The following is a 13,441-nucleotide window of genomic DNA, read 5'->3' on the forward strand; positions in this document are numbered from 1 at the left end:
AAACCTAAGAACTTGGCATAATTGTTTTGACATTTTTTGCATCAATTGCTTTTGATTGGAGCAAAGTTATTAACCTCAATTTTAATCTTCAAAACAAAATAATATTATCCCTTCTGAGACAAATTTCCCAAATATTTTAAGACTTTTTCTTATCTGAATGCTGATCTATGGAGAGGAAAGCAATGGCTTTGTGACCCATTTTTATCTGTAGACACCAAGACCTTAATATTGACAATATTAATGGAGAAGTTGAAGGGTTAAAGTTACAATTCCAAAATATTTCTAGGGAGGATGTGCTTCAGAGACTGAAAGGTCTGAAGGTTGATGAGTCACCTGGATGTGATGGTCTACACTCCAGGGTTCTGAAAGAGGTGGCTGAAGAAATTGTGGAGGCATTAGTAATGATCTTTCAAGAATCAATGGATTTTGGCATGGTTCTAGAGGACTGGAAAATTGCAAATGTCACTCTACTCTTTAATAAAGGAGAGAGGGAGATGAAAAGAACTTGTAAGCCAGTTAGCCTGAACTCAGTGGTTGGGAAGATGTTGGAGTTGAATGTTAGGGATGTGATTTTGGGGTACTTGGAGGCACATGATAAAAGAGGCCAAAGTCAGCATGGTTTCCTTAAGGGAAAATCTTGGCTGTACAATCTAATGGAATTCTTTGAAGAAATAACAAGCATGTTAGACAATGGAGAATCAGTGGATGTTATGTGCTTGGATTTTCAGCGGGCCTTTGACAAGATAAGCCTTTGATAAGGCTGCTAAACAACTTAAGAGCCGATAGCATTACAGAAAAGATACTAGCATGGATAGAGCATTGGCTAATTAGCAGGACTCAAAGAGTGGGAATAAAGGGAGCCTTGTCTGGTTGGCTGTGGTGACTAATTGTGTTCCAAGGGGATCGGTGTTGGGACCGCTTCCTTTTATGTTCCTTTTCAATGATTTGGGTGATAGAATTGATGGCTTTGTGACAAAGTTTGTGGATGATTTGAAGATAAGTGGAGGGGCAGGTAGTGTTGAGGCTGCAGAAGGACTTAGACACATTAGGAGAATGGGCAAAGAAGCGGAAGATGGAATACAGTGTCAGGAAGTGTATGGTCATGCACTTTGATAGAAGAAATAAAAGCATAGACTATTTTCTAAATAGAGAGGAAATTCAAAAATCTGAGGTGCAAAGGGAAGTTCTCATGAAGGATTCTCTAAAGGTTAATTTGCAGGCTGAGTCAGTGGTGAGGAAGGCAAATGCAATGCTAGCATTCATCTTGTGAGGACTAGAATATAAAAGCAAGGATGTAATGTTGAGGCTTTATAAGGCACTAATGAGTCCTCACGGAGTATACTGTGAACACTTTTGGGCACCTTATGTAAAAAAAGATGTGCTGACAAAGGAGGTTCACAATAATGATTCCAGGATTGAAATTTTTATCATATGAGGAGCATTTGATGGCTCTGGGTCTTTATTCATTGGAATTCAGAAGAATGAGGGGGGAACACATGTGCAGACTCATTGTGCTCTAACAACGCTTGCATTATGTTATGCCCCATTATGGCTTTTAGGACTGCACTGGCAGTGCCAAGTGCCAGTAATGGCAAGAATTTGCAACCTTTTAATTTCCTATACAGTGCCAAGGATCAAGGATTACTTGCTTCCATTCCCTTTAGTGATTTCTTAGATGGTTAATGTGGGAACCAGTGTCTGCCAGAAATGAGGCAGAGGGTGGCTGATAGTGTGAGCACGGGGGTGGTTTGTGAGTCTCACAGTGTGGTTGGACAGAGTCGTACTGCGATTCATGGAGAATCTCTTTGGCCATTGGAAAAGAGAAATTGGTAAACTGGTGTATTAATGTCACATGTACCAAGAAAGTGAAAAACTTTCTAGTGTACTGTCCATCCAGATCAATTCATTAGAAAAGCACTAAGGGGTAGTACAAGGTAAAAACTATAACAGAGTGCAGAATACAGTCTTCAAGTACAGAGAAAGTGCAGTGCATGTAGATAGTGAGGTGTAAGGTCACAGTGAGGTGGACTGTGAAGAGTCTGGCTTATCATACTAGTGAACCATTCAATAGTGTTACAATAGTGCTGCAGAAGCTGTCCTTGAGCCTGGTGGTATGTGCTTTCAAGCTTTTGCATCTTCTGCCCAAAGGGATGGGGAGAAGAGAGAATTTTTGGGGTGGGTAGAACCTTTGATCATGTTGGCTGTTTTGCTGGGGTAGAAAGAAATGTAGTCAGTAATTATACAAGGCCCTGGTGGGGGTTTTCCCTGTGGCAAACATCAGGGAGCTCCATCTGTAGTTATTTTAGTTATTTGCCCCTTTCTTAAAGGTAGTCATGATTACTTAATGTGTTTAATTATAAAAAGAATTAAAAGGAAATTGATGGGTTTGTGAAAAAGAATAAATAGGAAGGGGGCAGGGGAATAGGAGAGTTGGGATCATACTACCTTGAGCTGACATGGACTCAATGGGCTGAATGGCTTCCCTCTGTATCTTCAAAGTTAAAAGTAAATTTATTATCAAAGTACATGTACATTTACGAAGCACATATTTGCTTAATAAGCAAATGTACAAATTTCAAAAAATAATCTATATCATTTTAAGTTGTATGAATCTAAAAAGATGAACGTTTCAGATATAATGTTGGTCAGAAAAGTTAACCAGTCTTTTGTATCATACCATAGCATCTCGTGATGTATCTTCTCATCTCTATGGCATGTATTGCATTTTTTTTTGCCCTCTGGCTGTCAAAGGGGAAAAAGAATTAGTTTCCCCCTCCCTGATGATCTGAATGAGGAGGCAGTAGAGAGCTTCTGGGTGAGAGTTCTTTGGAAGTTTAGTTTTGCCAGGAGTTTTTTTAAAATTTGCCCCTCCTCCGGCTTCTGAAGATTTTCGCTTGTGATGGAACAAAGCGCCCAGTTCAGGTCGCTCTCCCTGACTGCGAGGAGACGACGAAGAGGATTTGACAACACTAATTGATTGGATTTTTTTTCCCGCTATTCTAAAAAAATATGTTCTGAAAGTATAGTTTTTCATGCGTTTGTTGCCAACATCATTCCAGAATCGCGGCAAAGACAGTGAAACGAAATTATTTTGTTTCGCGGTTCCTGAAGACAAGAATTGGGATGGATTATGAAGGATGGCAGCGAGCCGGAGCGGCCAGGGTGGCGGCGCGGGGCTCGAGCGCTTTGTGTTGAGCGGCGGCGCGGAGCTCGCGGACCCATTGATCGAGCGGGAGTGACGTAGCCGCTCCGTTCGTGCCCTGTTGCGCTTGCGCCGAACCAGCAGCATTGACCGTTTCGGGCCGGAGCCCGGACTCGGAGTCAGCGAGCAGGCCGCACCGAGCGTCGCCGGCGCTGTCTCTCGCTGCACGGGAGACGGGCTGGATTTGGAGAGCAACGGGGAACAGAGGCGAGGCCTAAATTATCCAGGGAAACTCGCAGCCGGCACCATGGCGTCATATGTGGATAACAGCTTCAGGCAGGCGGTGATGAAGAACCCAACTGAAAGGACGCAACAGGTAAAGGGAAATAAGCCTGGACTGCAATGGGGATAAAATAGAAGTGGGAAGATAGTGTTGGTTCCTTGATAAAGGAATTGCAGTTCATGAGTGATGGGCCTCTGGCGCCCTCTCTGTGGTCAGGTGTGACTCTTCTAATAGCAGTTATTTAAAAATTCAATCACTTCGCTGCAATAAACTCAATACATTTTTAATTTGTAATTGCTTTTCAGTGACCGCAGCCCCAGTTTCGTTTTTTTAAGATGAAACTGTCAACAAGGAAAGTAACTTCCCAAAGACTCTACTTTGTATGTTAGGAACATCGTCTTCCCCTCCGTCATTAAATTTCTTTCTGAATGGTTCACGAATTTTTTTGCATTATTTATTTATTTTGCAATTTCTAGTACAGTTTTGTCTTTCCCCTGTGCCATCTTCTGGAAACACATTTCACGTCATACACTTGATTTTTATTTTGTATATTACAGGCCTGCAAATACTTTCAAGCCCTGTTCCACCTGTGCTAAAATGTCTTCATATCTTTGTGCTTGTTTTATGTTTTCCGATTTATCCAACTTCATCTACCAATAAATATTTTTCACCCTTCGGAGAAGTTTTATATTTGCCCCCAAAAGCTCATTCGTTAAGTTGGCACTGGAATGTCACTGGGAATATTGGAAAATAAGTGCATCTATTGCTGCCTCTAGTCTGTCATTGAAACTTTCTCTTTGTGTTTTCAAGGATTTTAAATCGTGTCTTTAGAGAGCTAGTTGTGAATTGGAGTTTCAGTGACTTTAAGTTAAATATTTCTGTTCATTTGAAGCTATGAATACTAGTAACATTTTGATTTGATTTAGTTAGATACCATTTGTGAAAGTGATATTAAAGCTTTTTAAATGTGAGAAGGGGGTTGTTCTACTCTGACAAAATAGTTATAATACCATGGAGCAATACGGTACCGAAACAGGCCCCAATGTTGATCATTTCACTAATTACATATTTTCTTCTCACACATTTTTATGAACTTATCCCAGATTCTACCACTTACCTACATTAAGGGCAATTTACTACATCCATTTAACCTACCACCTTCAGATTTTTGGGATCTTGTCCTTATTTTTTACATGGATTTGTTAGATGTGTTTGTTTTTCACTATGTGTAGGAAAGCACAAGCTTTTTATTACTGTCAGAGGTTGAGTTGATCCACAAAAACCTCACAAGATAATTTGTACACCTTTTTGTTTTTACTTTCTGGTGAGATAAATTTGAATTTTGAAATGGTGGATTGTCAAATTAGATTTTAGCTTAATACTGAGTAAAATAATATGATGAAATGCAGAAATTATACGCAAAGCTTTTTCAAAAATTATTGCTGCGTTTTCTAAAGGTGAAATATTGCATCATTAATTTGAAATGAAATAAACAAGAAGGCATTTGTGGATTATAGCTCCTTCAATAATTTACCAAAATAACATTTAACAATTGCATTTAATATTAGCCTGACACACAAATTGTATTGAAACACCAGTGAGTTAAACTTGTGACTATAAACTAGTGTTTATTACTTCACATCTGATTTGAAGCCTTTAATAATTTTAAACACTTCTGTTATATGACGTGTAATACTTATAATTTTACCAACTAAATGCGATGTAGAATTATATTTTGGAGGAACCAGTTCTATAATTACCTTGAACTTTGGTTGTAAGCTTCCTGAATTTGATTCTCATTGTACACTTTATTTTAACAGTGGTTTATTGGTCAAGAACATCTTTATGTATAGTGCGTGCGTTACATATAGTGAGCGTAGAAGGAGAATCTGATGATAAATTCACTTGTCCAGCAGTTACAACAATGCATTTGGGAATACCCTTTGAGTTACACTTTGCAAGAGGTTATTAATCCAATGAACTGCCGTCACTGAATCAGCAAATGTTGCCATTGAGCCACAATTTAGCAGGAAGGTACTGTGATTTGGAAGACTTTTACTCTGATCAAGGTGAATGATGTTTACAATATTTAAAAAAGTGCAATAATTTTTGTGAGATATTGGAGGAAGTTGAAATCTGCTGTCATCATTATGGTAGACAAAGTATATGGTAGCCTTAAGTTATTTTGTCCTGAGTACCAACACGAGCTATATGTTCCATCTATAGATGTATTGTATATACATAGCAAAGTAAATTTACTATCAAAATACATATGTCACCCCATATACTACCTTGAGATTTTTTTCTTTCAGGGATTTGCAGGAAAATAAAGAAATAGAATAGAATTTATGAAAAAATATGCATAAATAAAGACTGACAAACAACCTTTGTGCAGAAGAAGACAAATCAGCAAGTAATTAAAAGTAAATAAATAATACTGAGAGCATGAGTTTCAGGGTTTTCGGAAGTGAGACTATAGTTGTGGAGTGAGTTCACTGTTGAGGTGAGTGAAGTTATCTATGCTGGTTCAGGAGCCTGATATTTAGGGCAATAACTGTTTCTGAATCTAATGGTGTGGGACTTAAGGGTCCTGTAACTCCAGTGTAGTGGTAGTGGCGTGAAGAGAGCATGGTTTGGATGATGGGGGTCCTTGATGATGGATGTTTGGTTTTTTTGATAGCTCTCTTTGTAAATTGCATAACACTGGGAAAGGCTTTACCTATCATGGACTGGGCTGTATCCTCTACTTTTTGTAGCCTTTTTGCACGACTTTAGAAAGGTATATCTAGTAGTTGCCACTTGGAGTGCACTTATCATCATAATTCCAACCAAAAAAAAATCATTAAAAATACCTTTTTCTGAGGTAAATTGTGTTAAATTATCGCTGCAAACAGCGAAGGGGTGAGTTTGGGGGATGAATTGATGCAGATGGAGTTCCAATGCCCATTCAGCTAACTGGGAGTGAGGTTGGATTGCTCTAGGTGCCGTAAGGAGAAGTTGGGGCCCAGACAGGAGATTCGATTTTGATGCTTGTACTGCTGGCCCGGGTACGAGTTTGGATTGCTCTGGGCGCTGAGCTGATTCAAAGAGCTTGAGTGCGGCTTTGGGCTGGGGAATGGCGGAGCGGGTTGCAAGGCAATGTGGTCTAGGTCTGGGGTCTTTCGAAGTGGTTGGATCCTAGTGCAGGGTAGAATGCACTGTCTAGACAATTTAAATGCCGGCCTAGGTTGGAGGTGAGAGGTGATTTTGCTCATTCTCTGCGATGTTCACTCCTCTGTCCAGAGCACTGGAGCCTATTGCCTTTCTGTCTTTGGGTGAATTTAAGTGCTGACCAGATAGACTGAAAAGACAGGGTGCTGGTCAGGAGGAGAGCCAATTTCACTTGTCCTCTGCGATGATCATCTCCATGATGCTGAGGCTATGAAGACTGCCCCAGCTGCTGTGCTCTGTGCCCGCTAATATGATGAACTGATAACGAGGCTTTGGGCCTACTCCGGGCTGCTCCAGGCTTCAGATCTGAGGATTTATTTTTGGTTTGGAATGCCGTTGTTCACTTTAATTGCTTGCATGGTTTTTTTTCCTCTTGTGCATTGAGTTTGGTCTTTTCTTTTTTTCTTTAAATTGGGTTCTTTCAGGTTTCTTGCTTTGTGACTACCTGTGAGCAAGCAAATCTCAAGGTTGTATAATTTATTTCTTTGATAATAAATGTACTTGAATCTTGAATCAAGATAAAGATTGTCTTTTTTGTCACATGTACAGCAAAGCATACAATGAAATTTGTTATTTGTGGCAAGTCAAATTAGCAAGCACAAGTGTCATTATGCTTCTGACGCCAGCGTAGCATGCCTTCAACTCACTAACCCTAACCGTATGTCTTTGGAATATGGGAAAAAACAGAAGTAACCATAGGAACCCTACGTTGCCACAGGGAGAATATAAAAATTCCTTTCAGACAGCAGTGGCAATTGCACTGACTATATGCTATCATGCCAATCCAGAATGTAATTTTCCTTTATACGTTAGATTTATATGATAATGGACAGAAGATTGCATCTGTGCTTTAAAAATTAATTTTTGACCAAAGAAAAGTTTGATATATTTTTTTGTCACAATGCCCTTGGTTAAAATACATCTGAATTCTTTCTACCCAATCTGCTCTCTGACTTAGTCCCTTTCATAGACTTTGAGGTTGCTTACTATTTTTGGAGCACAGGTCAGTCTGCTCCTTCTCATCATTGCCAAATTACTGACAACCCATCTTCCATTGTTGGCTACCCTCTATTCTTAGACCATGAATTGTTTCATTGTTGCCTAACCTGAGCTCCCCAATTATTTTCCCAGTGCTGTTATACCTTGGAACATCAGCATCCCATACTGTACTAGTCATACTCGGACCATCATTTCCTCCCTCATTAGATCCTACGTCTCTGAACCTCATAATCATATTCTGATCGTGCTTCAGTCTCTGTTGCATATTGGAATTCCTTCCCTCCAAGTCTGTCCTGCTATAATTCTGTCTTGGAAGAGGAGGGAGGCTGGATGGAAAGAGGAGGAAGAGCAGTGGAAGTAGAATATGGGAGGGTATGAGAGAGATTATGGAGAAGAATTCAACAAGTAACTTGGGGACAGGAATGTTGATAGGGCTGATGCTGAATTTTCCTGAAATTGTTGGCTGCCTGTACTTTGGCATACTGTTTCTTTCAAAATGGACTATGGCACTATCTTCCACTGGCAGCTTGGGCTGTAGAGCTGCATTGCAATGCAGACAGCCTTCTGGATCCTTTGAATTGCTTTTGACAGCCAGTGAGTTTCCACTCCACCAGCTAAGTGATCAGGGCTATTGAATATCTTTCACATTCTTAAACTTTTCAGTACCACTTGGAACAATTTTTTGAAGTAGTATTTTATATTTAAAATACAAATGACATCTTGGCATTTCAGTCCATTATTTCTTTTATTTGAAGTTTGTATAAATAATTCAAAATCAAATGCAGAATATCTTTTTATATTTGTCTATTCTACTGATTAATGTTTTCTTTAAGGTTATTGAATGTGAAACTGCAGTGATTTGTAAAGAATGTACTATAGTCAGCTGTTTAATGTGCTTTCAGCTTCCTTGCTGTGTTCAAATTAACTTCTGTGGAAGATATTTGATGTCATTTTTAAAATAATTTTTATTGTTGCCTTATTAGTTGAAGTGTTATATGCATATGTTTGCATATGCAAACTTCTAATCCAAGTGGAGACTATTTCAATGTATCAGCAAGCTGATGTTATGCACAAAAGTTTAAACTTGCACTTTTATGAACAATATATAGCAATTATAATCTGTTTCTCAGTTGATTTAAAATAGAATAGCAAATAGCAGTGTCATTTAAATTGTCTGCTTTGGAATGAAGGCAATTTCTGGGTATCTCTTCCTTTCATTATTTTCCCCTAGGGAATTGTTAAAACTAATTTGGTCTGTAGAAATGTTGCAAGGCACAAATGAAGAAGCATTTAAAGGCAAATAATTCTTATCATGTGCCAAGACTAAAGCCTTAGAATGTTGAAGAGACAAATGGATTGTTTTCTTTTGTTAGAATGCTTTTATTATCAAAGATATCTGTGGAAAGTATGTAAAAATTAAGTAATATCAGATATGGACATTTAAAAAGTTAATGTTTTACAGTTGGAACATGTAAATATGAAATTATATTGAGCTGCGAAATAGTTTTTTGTACATGTGGAAAGCAGATCACTTGACATCCGCTTGAGCAGTTATGAGAAATCCTCATAATGAACCTAACTGCATTGCTCATATTGTTCTTTAGTTCAGCACAGGAGCAACAACTGTTTTTGTTTATGCATCTCTTTAATATATAACAAATAATAACATCAGCCTTTTGTCAGTTTTTTAACATGAGAGATAGTGATTTTGTATCACAAATGTATTTGGGTAGATTCTAATCATAGAAATTTGATCTTGCTCCCCAAGCAGCCAGGCCCAGAGGTAGTTAGATAATTATTTGTGTGAGACTTAATTAATTTTTAGATTGGCAAAATTAATATATGGCAGCTATAAATTAGGTCTAAATCCATTTTTGTCAGAAGGGAATACCACATGTGACTCTTAAGTAATTGAAAAAATTTCCTTTGTATTCAGCTTTGTATTCCTGTAGTTATAACATAACCCATGTTGTTTTAAAATTAAATGATTTATCCTTTGATATTTGGAAGAATTCTTGAGGAATCACAGGTTTAATTTAAGGAAAATATTTTGGCCCTTGGGTTCTAATTAGAAGATTCTGCGCATTCAAGATGTGTGGGCACTTTTGAGAAGGCGTATTCAGGATTTAGAAAACTTCAGTAATAATATTGTCAAGCTTGTTGAAGGGAGAAGAGATTTAAGTGAAAAAGTTAATTTGAAGTAGAGGACATATTCTGTGAGAAGTAAGAGAGAGTAAAACGTGTGATAACTAGGTGTTATTCCTGGTGTTGGCTTTTAGCCAAGATTAATGCTTTACACAATCAGGAACAGATGCAATGCAGAATCTGTCATGATAAGATTAACTGAGCACATTGTATATTGAATGGACAGAGAAAATTGTGTATGATTCAGCAAAGTTTCAGGACCACTTGCTCTTTCTATAATAAACAGTCTAATGGCAGATTTGATAATGCAAATAGATAGGAAAGAATATCCCTGCCTTACAGTTGAAAGAAAAAAGTTTGTGAACCCTTTGCGATTACCTGGTTTACTGCATTAATTACTCATAAAATGTGGTCTGATCTTCATCTAAGTCACAATAATAGATAAACACAATCTGCCTAAATTAATAACACACCAGCTACTTCTTGCCGATACTGAGTACACCATTTAAACAGTCACTGTCTAGATCAAAAAATGCATGTGAATCTCTGGAGCAATGCCTTCTATAAAAGCTATTTGGAGTTACTTGTTCAATCAATGAGATGAGTTTGGAGGTGAGTTGTCGAGGTGCCCTTCCCTATAAAAAGGCCCACAAAGTCAGGTTACTGACAGAGTCTGCTCTTCTCAAGAAAGATCTGTTTATGTGTACCATGTCTGGATGAAAACAACTCTCAGAGGACATTAGAAAAACATTTCTAAAGACCTGAGTGCTCATCAGTCCACAGAAAGAAAAATTGTCTACAAATGGAGGAAATTCAGTACTGTTGTCCTTCGCCCTGGGAGTGGGCGTCCTGCAGAGATCAGACCAAAAGCACAATGTGCCATGCTGAAGGAGGTGAAAAAGAGCCCAAGGATAACAGCAAAAGACCTGCTGAAATCTCTAGAACTTGCTAAAGTCTCTGTTCAGGTGCCCACTATAAGAAAAACCAAGAATGGTGTTCATAAGGAGGAAACCACTGCTATCCAAAAAACAAACATTGCTGCATGTCTTAAGTTTACAAAAAGGCCATCTGGATGTTCCACAATGCTTCCGCTAGATGAGACAAAAGATGAACTTTTTGGCAGAAATGCACACGGCTATGTTTGGAGGGAAAAAGAACACTGCACACCAACACCAAAACCTCATCTCAATTGTGAAGCATGGTGGAAGGAGGATCATGGTTCAGGGCTGCTTTGCACCTCAGGGTCTGGGCAGTTTGGAATTATTTAGGGAACAATGTATTCAAAATTGTATCGGAACAATCTACAGGAGAATGTCACCTGAAGCTTAATAAAAGTTAGACGATGCAACAAGATAATGGTCTGAAACACGAGTAAATCAACAACAGAACCATTTAAAAAGAAGAAAATTTGTGATTTGGAGTGGCCAAGGCTGAATCCAGACCTTAACCCAATTGAGATGCTGTGGCATGACCTGAAGAAGACTGTTCATGCAAGGTTTCTCAGAAATGTTGATGAACTGAAACAGTTCTGTATGGAGGAATAAATGGTCTAAAGTTCCTCCTTGCTGTTGTGCAATTCTGATCAATGTGTACAGGAAACGTTTAGTGGAGGTTATGCTGCTGAAGGTGGTTCTAGTAGTTATTAAATATAAGTGTTCACATACATTTTCCAGCCTGGACTGTGAATGATTAAACAATATGATCAATAAAGAAATTAAAAGTCTTCAAACTTTTTCTTACAGCTGTATATTTCTGGATAAATTGCAAGCAATGCCATTTCAATTATATTTGGTTGGACCTCTGTTAGAATTTTACTGCCTGTTTCTTCTTATACTCAAAACCCCAAAAATAAGGTGCAGAATTAGGCCATATATGGCCCATGGAATCGCTGAGTATACTCAGTCATGGCTGATTTATCCCTCTCAACCCCATTCCCCTGCCTTCTCCCCATAACCTTCGAAGCCCTTTCTAATCAAGAACCTATGAACTTCTGATTTAAATATACGCAATGAGTTGGTCTCTGCAGCTGTCTGTGGCAATGAATTCCACAGATTCACCACCCTCTGGCTAAGTAAATCCTCCTCATCTCTGATCTAAAGTGATGTCCTTTTGTTTACCCTCTGATCTTAGATTTCCCCACTTCAGGAAATATTCTCTCCACGTCCGCTCAAGTCTAGGCCTTTCAAAATTTGACAGGCTTTATTGAGCTTCTCCCCCATTGACCCAGAACTGCTCACAATACTCCGTGTGGTCTGACCAATGCCCTATAAAGCCTCAGCATTTCATCTTGTTTTTATATTCTAATTCTTTCAAAATGATTATTAACATTGCATTTGCCTTTCTTACCACCGGCTCAACTTGCAAATTAACCTTTAGGGAATCCTGCATGAGGACTTCTAAGTCTTTTAAGAGACTCCTGGATAGGTACATGGAGCTTAGAAAAGTAGAGGGCTATTGGTAACCCTAGGTAATTTCTGAAGTAAGGACATGTTCGGCACAGCTTTGTGGGCCGAAGGGCCTGTATTGTGCTGTAGGTTTTCTGTGTTTCTATGTCCTTTTGCTTCTCTGATTTCTGAATTTTCTCCATTTAGAAAATAACCTACACCTTTATTCCTTGTCAATTACTATTTATTATAATCTCTGATGGACAGAGAATTGAGGGCTTCTCTCTACAACATTAGATTGAGTGGACTGGGAGGAAAAAAGGAAATAAATTATCACTGTGTTACAAATTGGGAAACTTTAAAATCCTAATCCAGAGATTCAACAAAACTGACTTCACTGTCATTTGTAACAGCAAAGAACAAGATGATTTCTTTTCTCCTGTTATAAAGGTAAACAGAGATCCGAGTCCAGGTCATTGTTGATGGGGCTCAGTGCCCACAGCCTCTGTCTATGATCATCCTATGCCACCCACCTTCTTGCTGTAACTTCCAATCTTTTTTTTCCCAGTGCCGATGAAGGTTCTTGGCCTGAAACATCAACTGTTTACTCTTTTCCATAGGTGCTGCTTGGCCTGCTGAATTCCTTCAGCATGTTAAATGTGTTGATTAAATGTTTGTTATGTACCTTTATGATGTGAGAGTTTCTATGTGTTATGCATAATAAGCTGGCAGGCAACTGTATAATGTTCAGATTTTTGAAATGCATGCAATAAAGGAAAAAAAGTAGGCACCAGCAATATTTGTACAAGTACACTATGTAGAAAGAAATCAGACCAATATAGAATCACTGAGACATACAGTCTTGATAGAAAAGTCATTATAGGAGTTAAATATTACCAGGTATAATGTATCTAGGAAAATCTGAACGTGCAGTAGAAGTACTTAGTCAGGAAAAAGGATGCACCTGCAATGCAGCCAAAAATAGAACCCATATGTATAGAATTAATCAAATGCACAGTTTTGAAATTTGCAGTAGGAACCTAATCGGAGCAGATGCTAAATAATTAGGAAAATTGTTATAAATTACAGGAGACATTAGTAAAATGGGCTAATAATTTGCAGATGAAGTTCTGAGATAAATGCTACCTTTTTTTCATGGAAGAATGGAGACATTGCATTTGTTGGAAGGTGCAAGACTAGTTGAGGTGTTGCAGGTTAGCCGGGTCATAAGGAAATCAAGCCAAGTATTGGGGTTTATTTCTAGAGGGGTAAAATTCA

General features: G+C 38.4%; 1 protein-coding gene across 4 annotated transcripts in view; it reads left to right on the plus strand.

Moving 5' to 3' along the window:
* Positions 1-3,112: 3,112 nt before the first annotated feature.
* rapgef2b (Rap guanine nucleotide exchange factor 2b) overlaps positions 3,113-13,441 on the plus strand; it is a 357,783-nt gene continuing 347,454 nt past the window's right edge. For 2 of the 4 annotated variants that reach the window (XM_059964949.1, XM_059964950.1), the window contains exon 1: positions 3,113-3,518. In XM_059964949.1, the coding sequence (XP_059820932.1) occupies positions 3,450-3,518 (69 nt within the window). In that variant the 5' untranslated portion in view covers positions 3,113-3,449. The remainder of the gene's footprint in view (positions 3,519-13,441) is intronic. The other 2 variants (XM_059964952.1, XM_059964951.1) reach the window with 2 other exon arrangements.

Source organism: Hypanus sabinus, chromosome 3 (genome assembly GCF_030144855.1).
Source record: "Hypanus sabinus isolate sHypSab1 chromosome 3, sHypSab1.hap1, whole genome shotgun sequence".
Classification (NCBI taxonomy): Eukaryota; Metazoa; Chordata; class Chondrichthyes; order Myliobatiformes; family Dasyatidae; genus Hypanus; species Hypanus sabinus.